Consider the following 17047-nt stretch of genomic DNA (forward strand, 5'->3'; position numbering starts at 1 on the left):
ATGTGCACTGCCCAGTATTAAGCGCCAGTGGAGAGAACAGGCTTTGAAGAGCAAGAGGCCTGGATTCAAATCTCACCTCCACCATTTGCTGGTGACCTTGGTTACGCCTCTGCAGTCTTCAAACACTCAGTTTCCGCCTTTGTGAAATGTAGCAGTAATAGAGAAATCAGTGTCAACGCGTGTAAAGCACTTATAAGAGTGTCAGGCTCATAGTAAGCCCTAATACAGTGGTTCTCAAGGGGTGATCCCCAAGACCAGCAGCATCAGCCTCATTTAGTAACTTGTTAGAAATGGAATTCTCGGACCTCACCCCAGATTTACTGAATCAGAAACTCCAGGAGTGGGGCCCAGAAATCTGTTTTAACAAGTTCTCCAGGTGATTCGGATGCATTCTCAAGTTTAACACCTGGTAACTATTAACAATTAGTACTTGAGGCTGCAGAGATTAGCAGTGGGCAAATCATGAAGGCTAAAGTTAAGCCCTAGGGTGCCAGCAGGACTCCTGGTAAGGTTCCGACCTGCCTCAGCCCGGGCTTACCCTCCCTCCTCCCTCAGCAGGGCCCGCCTAGAGCACTCGCTGATTGGTAGGGTCTCTCTGGACCGTCACCACCCATCCAACCACGGAGAGCGTAAACGAAGAGGGGCGGGACTAGGCGCGGCGAGAGCGGCGAGCCTATTGGCTACAGGCCACGCCGCGGAGCGGGGCGGAGCTGCGCGTGCGCGCAGCCTAGGCGCGCCCCTGGGGGCCGTTGAAAAATGGCGACTGTTGCCGAGCTGAAGGCGGGTGAGTACGAATGGGAAGCTGAACTATGTCGGCCTTCAGCCTGTGAAAAGGATGGGACGAAAGGAGGGTGCGCGGAACACTAGTCAGCCTTTTCGGGGGTCGTTCTGTGACTTCAGGGCCTGCGGAGCATCCAGAGGGTGTGGCGGCCGCCGCGCGGGGGCTCTGGGGGGATGTAGTTGCATAGGGGCAATGTTTAAACCGGCTTTGAGCTGGAGGAGTCCCAGGATCCCCAGGTACCTGAGAGGTCTATAGTTCTGCACCTTGGGGCTCTGGCGCATCTTTCTGGACCTCGACGGGGGCGAGGCCGTGGGCCGGGCCTTTCCCTCCGGGCTGATGATTACAATATCTAAACCACCATTGTTGGTGTTCAGCACAATCCTAAACCATTTGCTTTGCTTATGTCATTGCATCCTTACAACCACCTGCGAGGTGGGTCGCGATTTTCCATTGGGAAAAAGTGGAGGTAGAAAGGTGTCTGGCCTGGCCATTCTTCTGTGTTTTTAGGAAAAGTTCCACAAAGGTTCGAGTCCTTAAGCTGAGGACATTTGTACACCGTTAGTTTTGACGCAGATGTCCAAACAAGTAATAGTAATTATAGTTATTAGTCATCGAGCCTTATGTGTCAGGCACAGCCCAGCCCCTGTGTTATCTAACTGATTCTGTGTATCAACCTTATGCCCATTTCGTACATTAGGAAATTGAGGCGCTGAGAGGTGAAACAGATCGACCAAAGTAATTTAGCTAGAAAGAGGCAGAGTGAGAACCTAGAGATGCTGCACCAGACCTGCAGGTCTTAGTTACTGAGTGATACTGCTGCCCGGCTAGTAAAACCAGTTCCATTTTTCAGGGAATTTAGGCTCTAAATCAGTGATTCTTAGAGATTTGGTGGGGAGAGTATGATTTGAGAACATGATTCAGGAATTATTGATTTAAATGTATATTTGCAGCCCAGGACTGGTGAACAATCATTAAAAAGGCATACCTCTATCCACAAGGACAGACTTGACATGAATTGGTGAACTCTCTCCCCAGGAAACACATATCACCTGTAATATTGCATGCAACTTCTGAGGATTTAAAGATACTTTGGAATATAAACCAGGTTAAGAAGCTCTTTCCAAAGAAATTGTCATGGTACAGTGTTTTAATAAACATGATAATAGAGGGCAGATCAGGATGATGGAACCCTAGAACTCTCTAGACAAGCAATGTCCTACACAGATGTAGGGAGCCCTTTATGCTTTTCCTGCATTCCTCAGCTCTGAATGTGCTTAGTGTTCAAGAGAAACCCATTGAAAATGCTTGCCAATCAGTTATCTTATATGGGCTTTCACCTTTTTAAAGCACTTTCACCTCACATTTTTCCACCTTACTTGGTTCTACCTCTGAGACATAGAACTCATGTTGAAGAAAACAAGTGAGGCAGGAGTTAGTGATCTACCGCTGAGGTAGTGATGAGACATGCTGGGTTTCCTAACTCCAGCTTCATTAATTCTCATTTCTTTGCTGAGTTCGAGGCTGTGCTGTGTGCAAATACAGAGTAATTGGGGGGAAAAAATCTCTCCGTCTAATTTCTAAAGATGGAATTGGAGAACAAGGGTTCGGTTATGATCCCAACATAACAAAGCTGTACCTTCCTTTTATGGACCTGTTACACAGTCTGACTGGGTGAGAACTACTCTTAACACACCTGCAAAAAAGGTTGAGGGGATGAATCTAAATATAAGGGCCAAGAAAGGTTAAAGTCTAGTTTGGATTGTATCTCTTTAATCGACAGAAACCTGACTCAGGTTTTTGTTGTTTATCAAAGCTTAAAAAAATTTCATCTCCATGCCTACTTGGATACACTCCCTGGGCTCCCTTTATTTTATTTTATTTTTGGCCGCGTTGGGTCTTCGTTGCTGTGCGCGGGCTTTCTCTAGTTGCGGTCAGCGGGGGCTACTCTTCGTTGCGGTGCGCGGACTTCTCATTGCGATGGCTTCTCTTGTTGCGGAGCACAGGCTCCAGGCGCGCAGGCTCAGTAGTTGTGGCGCACGGGCTTAGTTGCTCCGCGGCATGTGGGATCTTCCCGGACCAGGACTCGAACCCGTGTCCCGTGTGTTGGCAGGCGGATTCTTAACCACTGCACCACCAGGGAAGTCCCTGGGCTCCCTTTCTGAATTGTCATTATTGTGGTGTACTTATTTATAGCATAATACAGTATTAAACTATATTTATTACGCCAGTAGTATACAGCACAGTATTATAATGCCTCTAGGCAGCTCTCTCTTCTAGGCACTATGGGTGAAATGTGTTAATTCTCTGGAGTTGTTATTTAGCTATTAAGGACAACGTGAGGAAAAAAAGGTTCCAGACCACTGCAAGGGATGATGCCAATTCAGCCCTATCCATATTAGTATTTATAGCTAAATCTCATTATCATAACTATTGATATTTGTAATAATGACCCTTGCTTATCAAGAAGTTAGATTACATTCAGCATATACATCCCTGATTCCTTGAGATGGCATTGATAAAGTTACATGTTAGATTTCTAAGTAGGCTTACAATTTCAAAATCTTACTGTTTTAAGGAATTAACTCATAATTGTCTTTAACAAACAAACAAACCCCCTGAACAAAAGCCCACCTTTTTGTTCAGAATGGGCCATTTCCCAAGGGTTCTGGGTATCAGTTTTTATACAAAGGACATGACATAGTCCTTCCTTTTTGGAGTGTACTTGTTATCTTTAATCATCTACTTTCTGGACCAGAGGGTTTTAGTGACATACAGAACCTGTCTGCAGTGACAACCATTCTTGAAAAGATATGAGACACTGGGAGATAAGTTCAGGTCCCAGTAAGCTAAGTATATTTCTCTCCCCATTTTCTTCTTCACTAAAGAATGTGTATCAGGCTGTAACCTCTGACAGTGACGATGTTGGAAGGATAAACTTGCATTTGCTTAAATATATTAAAATAAATCATCGCAACTTAGGAACTTTATTTTTTATTGCAAATGTGGCTTGTGGTAGCTAATGTGATGATTGTTCAGTTTGTCATAGAGTATAGGTTGAAAGTGCGTGTTATGCCATTTACCTTTTAAGCATTTTTCTTCAAAGTTTAGCTAAGAACGACAAAATTTCTTCTGTAACTGAAGCATTAATATTTTATATTTAACAGTTTTAAAGGACACCTTGGAAAAAAGAGGAGTATTAGGGCATTTAAAAGCAAGGATTCGAGCTGAAGTTTTCAATGCTCTTGATGATGAAAGTGAACCTCGACCATCATTGTCTCATGAAAACCTTCTAATTAATGAATTAATTCGGGAGTATTTGGAATTCAACAAATATAAGTATACAGCATCTGTCCTCATAGCAGGTAAGAGGTTATTTATTGTTAGTTACCTGATATGAAATCTGCCTCTTCCCTTCTCCCAATTCTCAGAAAGTGTTTAGCCTAGAAATCTAATTCCATTACCAAACAGTATCATCTGGGACATGACTGGGACATAAAACTCACACGGGCTCTTTCCATAGCTTGAACAAGTTCTCGTGAGGTTTATTGTATTGTAGGGGAAAATAACTCAATAAACACTTAAACTAGGTGCATACTTTGAAAAATCATAATTCCTGGCACTGACAATAAATACTTGTTTACTGGTATTGAGAGTAAACAGTTCTTTACATTTTACCCTATGTGCTGTCAGTCTTTTTTCTATGTATATGCTTTAAAAATACACACACACACACACACAAATACACACAGATTTTATATATATTCTTTATTAAAAAATATAAAACATTGGAGATAAAGCCTCAAAATATTGCTACCATGTATTGATCAGGCACTGTATACAAATGTATGTGAAAGCATAATATCTAAAAAGGATTAGATAATCTCTTAGAAATTTCAAATCACTGTGTTGTACACCTGAAACTAATATAATATAATATTGTGAACCAACTATACTTAAATAAAAAAAGAAAGAAGAGATCAACTATACCTCAATTAAAAAAAAGAAAAGGATTAGGAAGGTAAACTCCAAACTCATTCTAGTGATGGGAGGGAGAGAAATAGTATTGGGGGGAGGGAGTCAGCAATTAAAAAGAAATTTACTTTATCTGTTAAATTTTATTTCTTAAGAAAGAAAGCAAAAGAACTGGAAGAATATGCACAATAGTCAGGATCAGCATTGCCTCTGGGCTGGGGGAGATGAGGTTGGGAGGATGATCAAAACACCTTGCATGTACATAACTTGATTCCCTTGTTCAGGGTGTAATCTGTGCTTTAAGACTGTTTGGTGCCTTGGAGATATGCCTCATCAAAGAAAAGAGATCATGAAGCGGATTTTGGAAGAGAGAATGGATTCCTTATTTGTGGTGCTGGAACTTGCCATTCGATAGATCTTTTGTTAATATTCTAGATCTTTTATTTAATGTTAACTGAATGTTAATACCTTAACTGAATAAAGACTGATGATTTTTATTGGTTTAAGGATCTTCAATATCAGTATCTTCACTTTCTTCAGTTTGTTATAGATGGCTATATAATACATTAATAATCAGAAAAGAAGAATATGAAAATATCACCAATTAGATGTCTTGGACTTGTGCTTACCTAGAATGGAATATAATGACAATAGTCAAGTTTCTACAGTGTCTTGGCTTTTTAAAAAAAAAATGAGGTAAAATTAACATATAAGATTCTTTACCATTTTTAGTATATAGTTCTATGGATTTTACCAAGTTCATACAGTTGTGTAACTACCACCACAATCACAATCACGATATAGAACGTTTCCATCACCTCAAAAAATTCCCTGTGTCCCTTTGTAGACAACCTCTTCTCCTACCCTCAAACCCCTAGCAACCTCTGATCTGTTGTTTTCTGTACCTATCATTTGCCTTTTCTAGAACGTCATATAAGTGAAACCATGCAGGATGTAGCATTTTGAATCTGCTTCCTTTCACTCAGCATAACACATTTGAGACCATGCTGTTGTTTTTCCCCTCCGAATAGCATTCCATTGTATGGTTGTGTTTATTTATCTATTATCAGTTGATAGACATTGGGGTTGTTTCTAGTTTTTGACAGTTATGAGTCAAGCTGCTATAAACATTCATTTACAAGGTTTGGCCGAACGTTGTTTTCATGTCTTGGGTAAAGAGCTAAGAGTGGTATTGCTGGGTTGTGTGTGGTAAGTGTATGCTTACCTTTATAAGTGGATGCAACATTTTGTTCTCCTACCAGCAGAGTATGAGGGTTCCAGTTGCCCTGTATCCTTGCCAGCACTTCATATTAGTGTTCATTGTACTTTTAGATTTATTGCCGCCAAACGGATATCAGCACTGTCATGTATTTAGTTTACAGGCTTCTTAGAAAATAGGACTTCTGAAGTCTAGTATATAGAAACAATATTTTCCCAACTCAAAATTGGGAGATTTAAAAAATAAGTTTATGTTAAACTGTATTAAAATATGCATTTAACAAAGTAGCTATTCTGAAAGTCATAAAATCACATACAGTTGCATGTGCCTTGGCGTGTGCCATCCTCATTCTTCTAAAATCTGAAAAATGTGTACACCTCGTAAGTGTGGTTTTTATCAAAATCCTATTTACTTTTTACATTAATAAAGATCAGTGTTTTATGATTTTCCCCCCAGAATCTGGTCAACCCATAGTTCCATTGGACAGACAGTTTCTCATCCGTGAACTAAATGCATTTGAAGAATCAAAGGATAATACAATGTAAGAAGTTTTTAAAAAAATAAGTTTTCAGATATTGTTGTATTAGAGTCATAATTGCATAGCAGTGGTTTTATTTCATTTTAATTCAGTAGGTATTTATTTGGGCCCAGTGTGTGTCTAGCACATGTCCACGGTGTGCAGCTGTGAGTAGGTGCTAAATGCATGTGGTTTCAGAGGACTGAGCACCCCTGCTTCATCCTAAGGGTCATGTCTCTTGGCTTCTTGATCCATCCTTTTGTTTTTTACCTGAGGCTTTGCTCTATCAATTGTTTTCTTCCTCACATTTAACTCTTCCCCCTCACTGCTTCCTTCACTTCAACTTGGGAATGTACTCAAATCTCCCCTCTCCAAAAAAACCTCTTAACTCCTTTTATCACTGAACTTAGTGAAGATCAACCCGCTGCTTTCATTTTGTTATTACCCCCTCTTTTGCCTTCTCTGCATTTAAAATTCTCCCCTCACCGTTTATACTGAAACTATGCTCTTGAAAAAGAGTGACCACTTTCTAGTAGTTTCTTAGTTTTTTTCCTACTTTAGTGTTTCTTAAACTTTTTCTAGAGGATCCCTGAATGGCAGAAAAAATTGTACCTCGGAGGCCTGGGAACATAGATCAAAGCAGCTTTCTCCTAGTAAGAAATTTCTTTGAAGTCTTATGTTTTCTCTTTCTAAAAGTTTATTGAATTTTTTCATTCTACTTCATGATATAATTTTTTTTACCATTAAAATGTTTTAAATGACATGCCAATTAAATTGAACTCTCCCTCAAATCTTTGTGTAAAATTAGTGTTCTGGGATCATATGCCACCTGTACTTCGTACCAGGCCCCTAGCACTAAGAGTGGGTATATATCTATTTCCAATTTGAGAAGCTCAGCTTTACTTGAGTTTCTGCAGTGTTTTGTAATATTGACAACTCTTCCTTAAAACACTTCTTCTTGTCATTTGTCTTTTATGACCCTTTACTGTCTTGGTTTTTCTGTCTCCCTAATGGTCATCACAGTTTCTTCATTGGCTCCTTTAGGGTTCCTTTAAATTTTGGGCACTCTCCCCCAAGTCTTGTCCTTAACTTTCTTTTCCTCTTGTCCCCCTGCCCACTTTTCTGTGTAGTCTTGAGTCTTTAATGATGTCTCCACGCTGGTGACTCTGCTTTAAATCTTACAGAGCTCGTGAATTTATGGACCTACATTTCTGCTGGCATCTCAAACTCCGTGTGTCCAAATATCAAGTCCATTATTTTCATCTCTTCAAGCCCCCCTCGTAGCTTCCTCATACAGCCATTCAGGTCTTCACCTGAGAGCTCACTTGCACTTCTGGCTCCTTCTCACTTCTCCACAAGTCATTTTGCGAGTCTTATCAATTTGGCCTGTGCAGTAGCGCCTGTCTGTCCTCATGCCCTGTGCCGTGCAGTTCAGGAGGCGTCTGTCCCGTTTCTCTCCAGTCACTTTCTTTTCTAACTCGTGTCACGCTGCCAATAGTTTGCTTTCTGAAAGACACTTATTGCTTTAAAACATTTCCATTGAAAAGTTTTTAGATTTTAAAAAGTAATGTGGTCCATGTATGGTGTAGGGTCCAGTGGAAGTCTGAAGTAGCACTAATAGTCACATTAACATTTTTCAGTGAAACTTAAGAATTTTCACAAAAAGTAGGATAAAGTGTATAATAACCTTATGTTAGGTCAAGCCATGCCACCAAATGAATTTGTGCCAAATTTATGAAGAAAATTAGTTTTCAGAGTGTTTGTTTTTCAAAATTGCAAATAAGGCATTGTGAAGCTGTACTTTAAAAACAATTATCTCTTTTTTAAGTAGGATTTTTGAAAAAAGAAACCTTAATATTCATGAAGCTGCAGGTTAAATGTGGTAGTTTTATATTTTCTAATATGTCTTAAAAATTTTAAATCTTAGGTAAATTTTATTGTAAATTTGGAAAACAGAATTTTTTTAATTTAAAAATCTTCTTTGACCAGTTAACACTTTGGGAAACAATGGTTTAAAGTAGACAAAGAGACCTATTTTATATTCCTGTATGAAGCTTTTATAAGAGCTGAGGCATCTTATTAAATAGAGAAACTCACTCTCTTGGTTTCTTTGTGGTATGGAAAAATTGCTTTTGTGTGTAGTTGGTTATTTATTGCTGTATAACAGATTACCCCAGAAGTTGGTGGTTTAAAACAACAGACATTTATTATCAGTGGAGAGGAATCTGGGCGTGGCTTCTGTGGCTAGTCTCACTCATGAGATTGCAGTTAAGATGTTGGCCGGGGATGCAGTCATCTGAAGGCTTGGCTGGAGCTGGAGGATCCGTTTCCATGTGACACATTCACATGGCTGCTTGTCGGAGGCCTCAGTTCTTCACTACATGTACCTTTCCATGGGACAGCTTGAGTGTCCTTGTGACATGGCAACTGACTTACCCCAGAGAGAGTGACCAAGAGAGAAGGCAAGGAGGAGGCCACAATGCCGTTTATGACCTAGACTCTGAAGTTGCAAGTGCTGTCACTTAGTGCCTTACTCAGTTCCTGAGAAGTGAGTTCAGCGCACACTCAAGAGGAGAGCAGTTAGACTCCACCTTTTGAAGGGAAAGGATGTCATACTTTGAACCATCACACCTGCTAATAAGTAGATAGATTATCTCAAAAAGACAATCCATTAAATTGATATTTTCAACTGTGATATTGGAAACAAGGGAAAACCACTCTTTATTGTCATCAGAGCAGCCTCCATTGGTGCAAGGGCACTAATGTAAATCTCCAGGCAGCATGCTGTAAGGAAAAGAATATGGGACTTGGGGTTCAAGTGTAAAGTTTGTTGACTATCTAAGCAATCTCTAGCAAATCCTCAGTGAGCTGTGGTTTTCTCATTTCTAAATTGGAGGTGATGATTATGACATCACAAGGGGGGGATAAAATGAAGGGAGAGAAGAGTGTTTTGTAAACTGTAAAGTAGCTTTTAAAATATTAGTTCTTACCCGACTCCTGTATAGCTTGCATTTATATACCATTTAATATGTGCCAGGCATGGTTCTAAGCACTTGACATTTATTAACTCATTTCGTCCATAACTGCCCTATGAGGTAGAGACTATGCTTATCCTCATTTATAGAGGAAGAAACATTTATGAGGCTGGGGACGTTAAGAATCTTGCTGAGGTCAAGTGGCAGGACCAGGATTTGAACCCAGGCAAGGATTTATTAATCCAGTAAGTATATATTGAATAGTTGTTTTGTATCAGACCATGTTAGGTAGTGGGAAATCTTATACTGGACTTCGGAGTTTAAAAAAAAAAAGCTGATTCCTGTGCATTGATTGAAATTGTATTTCAGCTTAGGTGAGGTTTAACTTGTTAACGTGTTTTCTCTGGATTTTAAAATTGTCTTTAGAGTTAAATGGTACACTTAAATTTGAAAAAGCATGAACAGTTTGCAATTTGGATGATAACCATGCATCTTTTTTCTTTTAAGTCTGGTGAATTACTTGGCTGTTTTCGTGTCAGAGGCTACCTTTTAAAGAGTAGATATTTTTAAGCTTTTCCTATTTATTCAAATTGAATTGATTTTGATTTTCTTCCTGCTATAGACCTCTCTTGTATGGAATTTTAGCTCATTTCTTGCATGGGACTAAGGATGACATCCAAAATACATTTCTGAAAGGGTCTTCACTTCAGCCTCCAAGCCCAAATCTTGGCAGACAACCTAATGGAAGAAAGCAAATGGGTATGAGTTTTCTGAGACTTATCATTTAGCTATCAGCAAGTATATTTTCTTCCTATCTGTTTTTATCTTTGGAACAGTTTTTCCTAAGATTTTGAGTCAAAGTTTAATTCCATTTATATCCAGTATAGTTAGCCTGTGTTATTTATACTCAGAAAAACAATGCTTTTCAGAAGGAGAATCTTGCGAGGGGTGGGGAGATGACTAGACAAAATTCTTAGATATAATTTCTATAAAGAAGTGTTGAAAAACTTGATTTTTACATAGATTTGTACTCTTTGGAGTAGCTTAGATCCTTAGCATACTGAAGAAAGAGCTTTTTATCACATTATCAATTTTTTTCCCTCTAAGACTGAAAAAAGGCAAGATTGCTGAATATAGATAGAGCAGTCAGAGGTTTATGTGTTGTCCTTTGCATTTTCAGGATTTTTTTTGAGGGGGTGGGGGGAGTACTCTTTGTGGTAGCGTTGTAGTTATCTATAAATAAATTCTTAGGAGAATAGCTCATATTTCTTTTAAGAATGCTCTCTCTTCCAATGAGGTTTCAGTTGTTTTGATTATATCAGCAATAGGACCTCAATTTGATAATCTAAGTTGAATGGTTTATAGCTCAGTGTTTCCAACTATGGTTGAGAGTTTATCTCTCTTTTTAAGGATAGTCATAGGTGGGGCTTAGGCAGCTGATTATCAGAACAAATATAAATCTTTTTTCTTGAACCTGCACCCTTGGCAGTGAAAGCATGGAGTCCTAACCACTGGACTGCCAGGGAATTCCCAGAACAAATATAAATCTTGACTGTTGAAATAAACTTTTAAGAAACATCTAAAGTGCAAATTGTCTTTTGCAGTTTTCCTGAACTGCCATGAGCAATATTGATCATGTTGGGTTTCCCTGGTGGCACAGTGGTTAAGAATCCACCTGCCAATGCAGGGAACACAAGTTCGAGCCCTGGTCCGGGAAGATCGCACATGCCGCAGAGCAACTAAGCCCGTGCACCACAACTACTGAGCCTGCACTCTAGAGCTCGCGAGCCACAAATACTGAGCCCACGTGTCACAACTACTGAAGCCTGCGTGCCTAGAGCCCGTGCTCTGCAACGAGAGAAGCCACCACATAAGAAGCCTGTGCACCTCAATGAAGAGTAGCCCCCACTCGCCACAACTAGAAAAAGCCCGCGAACAGCAACGAGGACCCAACACAGCCAAAAATAAATAAATAAAAAATAAATAAATTTTTTGAAAAAGAAAGTATTTAATGGCCTTTTGAGATAATTGTGAATATTTTAAAAAATATATTGATCATGTTAAATACTTACTCTGTCTCTTAAGATCTGAAAGCAAAATATTTGTGAATCAGGGTGATCTCTTGGAGGTTAGTTCTGACTTTACTAGGAGTTATCCTTCTATATATCTTAGAATTCTAAGTCCATGGAACATTGGAAAAGAAATCATTCCCATCTACTTATTTTACAGTTGAGAAAACCAAGACTAAGAGGTTCATTGACTCATCTAAAGCCTGTAGCTGATCATTTTTAGCAGAGTCAGCACCCTTGATTGCCATTCCTGTACACTTTCCAGTTAAAGAATATGGAGAAGTTTTCTTAGTTCCTTTTCCAAGTATTGGTAAGGAACTGTCATTATTGCCTATTATTTGGCAAGAACTTAAAAAACAAAACAAAACACACGGTACAAGAGTAGATCTCTAAACATCAGTAGTATAATGTGAAATTCCCTCTAACCTCCTTGCCTCTCCCTAATGCCTTGATTTCCCTCCCCTCCACAGAAGGTAGTGCTGTTAGCAGCTTGGTGGGTGTCCTTCAGGAGTCATTTCTACGTATTTAAATTTATATACACTGTTCCTGTACATATTATCCTACAGTTTGCTTTTTTCACTTGTTTTATCAATTTATGTAGATCTGCTTCTACTACCTTTCTGTAGTATTCCATAGTACTATTGCTAATCAATAGTACTATTTACTGATCTACTTTTGTTTTTGTTTGTTTTTTGTTTTTGGCTGCGTTGGGTCTTCGTTGATGCTCGTGGGCTTTCTCTAATTGTGGTGAGCGGGGGCTACTCTTAGTTGCGGTGTGTGGACCTCTCACTGTGGTGTTTTCTCTTGTTGTAGAGCACGGGCTGTAGGCGTGTGGGCTTCAGTAGTTGCGGCACGCGGGCCCTAGAGCGCTCGGGCTTCAGTGGTTGTGGCTCACAGGCTCTAGAGCGCAGGCTCAGTAGTTGTGGCGCACAGGCTTAGTTGCTCCACGGCATGTGGGATCTTCCCGACCAGGGATTGAACCCGTGTCCCTTGCGTTGGCAGGTGGATTGTTAACCACAGCACCACCAGGGAAGTCCTACTTTTATGTTTTAAATTTTTTGCTTTTACAGTATTGCAGGGTAGCATTAGTATTTTTCTTATGTGGATGCCTAGAAGTAGAATTGCTGGTTCAAAACATATGCATATTTAAAAATGTAGGGCTTCCCTGGTGGCGCACTGGTTGAGAATCTGCCTGCCAATGCAGGGGACGTGGGTTCGAGCCCTGGTCTGGGAAGATCCCACATGCCACGGAGCAACTAGGCCAGTGAGCCACAACTACTGAGCCTGCGCGTCTGGAGCCTGTGCTCCGCAACGAGAGGCCGCGACGGTGAGAGGCCCGCGCACTGCAATGAAGAGTGGCCCCCGCTCGCCGCAACTTGAGAAAGCCCTGGCACAGAAACGAAGACCCAGCACAGCCAAAAATAAGTAAATAAATAAATAAATAAATAAATAAAAAGAAAAAAAACATTAGATGGAAATCTATAAAAAAAAAATTAAAAATGTAGTAGATATTGTTTAATTCCCCTCCAAAAAGGCTTTACCACTTTACATACTTGCCAAGAATATATGATAATGCCAGTTTCTCTTTAATTGTCACCAGTGGGTATTGTACACATTAACACGTGTTAACACAGCAAACCCATGACATTGGTATTTTTAGTTCCAGTTGGGTGGGTGGGGGCAGGGTGTGCTAGAGAGGATGCAAGAGTCCTTGGATTACCTTGGCTCCTGTCTGTATAAAGTGCCAGAGACATCAAAGATTCGAGTTCAGGTCAACAAAGCTTTGGGTACCTATTCTGTGGAAGACTCAGAAAGGAGAATGAGTGCACTAATAGGAGAACAGTGATATTGCAAATTATTTTTCTTGATCACCAAAAATGTTACTGGCACAACAGGGACCTCGTTGTGCAATGAATTGTGAAGAATTGTTAGCCCCAAATTGCATTATGTTTCAGTAATACATTTAGGCATTCCATTTGCTTTCTCAACTCCAGCTTATTGTGTGAAAGATACATAAGTTTTATTTGACAACACTGAGAAATTATAAAGGTATTAAAATAATTATTCTTCAGATTATATACCTTCTATCTACACAAAGTCATCCAGCTGAAATATAAAACACTAGAATTAAATTCTCTTATTTGAAGATAAGTCCAAAGCCTGCCATCATGACAGCACTTCCTTTATTAAAGCTTTCAAAGTACAAAAAAAAATGAAGAGGGTTTATATAACAGGCACACTCACCTTTGAAATGGTAGCCAGTTCATTAATGCTGCTGATGTTAGTGCTTGTAATATTGAAAGCAAGGTAGTTTTTGCTATAAATAAAAGCCCAGATATTTTATAATAGAGAAAATCATTATCAGCTCAACATTATTGCACATCTATGAAGTACATGAGTGACATACTTCACTCTTTTATAACACTTTTCTAGAAAACCTAAAATGGTTTTGCCCTAAGGATGTTGTTGATCTTGTTCTTCCAGCAAAGTTGCCTAACACTGAGGGGGATGAATTTTCCAGACCTGTGGTAGTGTTAGCACTCTGCACTGCCTCTGAGGATGAGGACTGCTCTGGACTAGCAAGACTGTGTGTACATCACCTTGTCCTCAGAATTAGCAAATCTAGTGTGCATTTTTGGTGCTACAATTGCATATTTCTAACAACTTGTCTAAATTTGTATTTTTTTGTCTCCTGTTATCAAAATGGTCATTAAAAAGGTTTTGTTTTTTTACTTGTAGAGAGTGTTTGGGAAATTGGGGGTTAGGGTTGGGGGGGTTCATGTTTTCTTAGGAATTTAGTTTGTGCATCGCATTTTTTTTTTTTTGGCTGCGTTGGGTCTTCATTGTGGTGCGTGGGCTCTCTAGTTGTGGCACGCAGGCTTAGTTGCCCCGTGGCATGTGGGATCTTAGTTCCCTGGTTGGGATCTTAGTTCCCCGACCAGGGATCGAACCCATGTCCCCTGCATTGGAAGGTGGATTCTTTTTTTTTTTTTTTTTTTTTTTTTAAATTTATTTATTTACTTATTTATTTATGGCTGTGTTGGGTCTTCGTTTCTGTGCGAGGGCTTTCTCTAGTTGCGGCGAGCGGGGGCCACTCTTCATCGCGGTGCGCGGGCCTCTCACTATCGCGGCCTCTCTTGTTGCGGAGCACAGGCTCCAGACGCGCAGGCTCAGTAACTGTGGCTCACGGGCCCAGTTGCTCCGCGGCATGTGGGATCTTCCCAGACCAGGGCTCGAACCCGTGTCCCCTGCATTGGCAGGCAGATTCTCAACCGCTGCGCCACCAGGGAAGCCCGGAAGGTGGATTCTTAACCACTGGACCACCAGGGAAGTCCCTGCGTTGCATTTTTGTCACATTTGGATGTTAAGTCTCTTTAGGTTCTTTTAATAGAGAATACTTCTGCCTGCTACCCTCTCCCCCAGGACAAAAGAAATGGATCAGACATAACTAGGGCCCTTTCTTTACTATTCTGGAGCACAGTGTTTGGTCACAGGGGCTCTGGGCTTCTCTGAACCTGCATGGAACTTTCTTGTTTTGTTTTTGGCTGAAGAACATTTTCTACAGTTTCTCGGAGGATTTTCGGATTTTGGTAGGAAGTTGTAAACCATGCTAGTTTTCTTCTTGCCGCAAGAGGGTGCTGCTGGGAGGATTTCTATTTGAAGAAAAGTTTTTTGTTTTTGTTTTTTTTCTTTTTAGTTGAGCTTTGGCATCCCTCAAAATACTAATTGAATACACAGTCCTTTCTTGTGAATTCCATTCCTTACATACAGTGTAAGTTTGTAAGTACTTACCCATGGGTTTACTCCAGGGTGTACTCTATTCACTTAAAAAAAAAAATAGGAAACACTTGTGAATAATTAGAGTGAGTCCCTAGTACTAAACATTTCTGATTTCTTCAATAGTGTTTAAAAAAAACCTTTTTTTTTAATTGTCCTAAGCCATCTAAGGAACTCACACAATATTAAATATATAACATCCTATAATATATGTAGATAAGTTTGCCTGCTGCCCATTTTTACTTGGGGTGAGTACTGACCTTTGCTTCTGGTCATTGCAGAGGACCACCTACAGAAGGAGCAGGGGAGGCGCGCCAACACTGAAAACCTGCACGCTTCTCCCACAATGAAGAGATGACATTTCCATTTGGAGCGTTTTTTCTAAACTTGTATGTATTAAATAACTTATTTATTCTCCTAATGTTACCAGAATTCATCTCTAGTATTTGTACTTTGTGGAAATGTGAGTTTCTGCAAAACCTTTAGCCCCTTGTGTTTTACTGCATTTGTGAATAAAAGCTAACTCTGTCATCTAGCTTACCAGATTTGACTTGAAAGAAAATGTGTTGTTTTTAGGAAGATTTTAAAGGCCCCTAAATTTTTGAGAAATGAAAGGGTTTTTTAGTACCCTATAAATTCGTCTAAAAAAATAATCAGGTCTTTATAGCCATATGCTCTGTTCTTTTTTTGGCTGTACCACATGGTTTGCGGGATCTTAGTTCCCCAAACAGGGATTGAACCCAGGCCCCGGCAGTGAAAGCGCTGAGTCCTAACCACTGGACTGCCAGGGAATTCCCTGCTCTGTTCTTTACCATGGCACATTAATTAAATTTCCTTCAGGCTGGAATTATGTGGATTTATAGGAAAATTCATTCATGTTTAAAAAAAAAAAATTTAAAAGAACACCAAAACCAGAAAAAACTATAATTCCTATAAAGTTTGATTGTTTTGTGGGGTGGAACTAGCTATTTTTCAGATAACCATTTATAATTAGGTTTAAATATCTGAATTACTACCTAAATTTGAACTTTAGAACTTGGTAACGACGTACTTCTTCTTTACGTAGACAGTTTGGCTTCTCCTAGAAGATTTAATTAAAAGGTGTGTGTGGGGGAATAATTCTTTTAATTCTGCTGTAAGTAAAACAAAGAATTTATTACGTGAAGAATGTGGAATAAACATGAAGAGACAGGCTTTATGAGAAATACCAGAAAGTACCTTTTAAAAGATGGCATTGTTTAACCTCCATGTGGCCTTCAGCTGTGCAATTACAAGATGAGCTATGAAAGGGCCAACCCTTACTTGTATGGGCTCTGAATGTCTTATTAAATGGCGATTTTTATTCTTGGGGTAGAAAAATAGTAAGAGCTCTTATAATGCCATCTCTAAAATGCTACTTTGATATTTATTGACATTTTTATAATGTGGAGTCTTCAGACTGATTTCACTGAAAACAACAAACTATTATAGTAGACACCTGATTGGCACAAATCATAAGGTGTATTCAGAACAAAACTGCATGGGCGCCTGTACACTGACAACATTTAGCTTAAACATTTTCTACAGGGAAGGTGATAAGGGCTGTAGTTGACAGAATTGGCGTTCTTTTCAGGGTATAGATTCTGTGCTACTTTTGGAAATTATTGAAACTTGATTTTATTTTTGGTGCTAGTCAGGGTTCAGTCCTTACAGATTAACCAAGAATTTTTATCTGAATGCAGACAATTATTAAAGAAA

General features: G+C 39.6%; 1 protein-coding gene across 4 annotated transcripts; it reads left to right on the forward strand.

Annotated features, from left to right (window-relative positions):
* Nucleotides 1-688: 688 nt before the first annotated feature.
* CEP20 (centrosomal protein 20) lies at nucleotides 689-15855 on the forward strand. Of its 4 annotated transcripts, none has more exons than XM_007188335.2 (5): nucleotides 689-784; nucleotides 3946-4143; nucleotides 6429-6513; nucleotides 10087-10223; nucleotides 15592-15855. In XM_007188335.2, the coding sequence occupies exons 1-5, from the start codon at nucleotides 757-759 to the stop codon at nucleotides 15666-15668; spliced, it is 525 nt and encodes a 174-aa protein (XP_007188397.2). In that variant the 5' UTR covers nucleotides 689-756; the 3' UTR covers nucleotides 15669-15855. The 4 variants fall into 4 exon arrangements, with proteins under 4 accessions (XP_007188397.2, XP_007188398.2, XP_057386200.1 ...); XM_007188336.2 differs by lacking the exon at nucleotides 15592-15855 and adding an exon at nucleotides 11069-11468; XM_057530217.1 differs by lacking the exon at nucleotides 15592-15855 and adding an exon at nucleotides 11125-11468.
* Nucleotides 15856-17047: the final 1192 nt, after the last annotated feature.

The sequence above is a fragment of the Balaenoptera acutorostrata genome, chromosome 15 (genome assembly GCF_949987535.1).
Source record: "Balaenoptera acutorostrata chromosome 15, mBalAcu1.1, whole genome shotgun sequence".
Lineage (NCBI taxonomy): Eukaryota > Metazoa > Chordata > Mammalia > Artiodactyla > Balaenopteridae > Balaenoptera > Balaenoptera acutorostrata.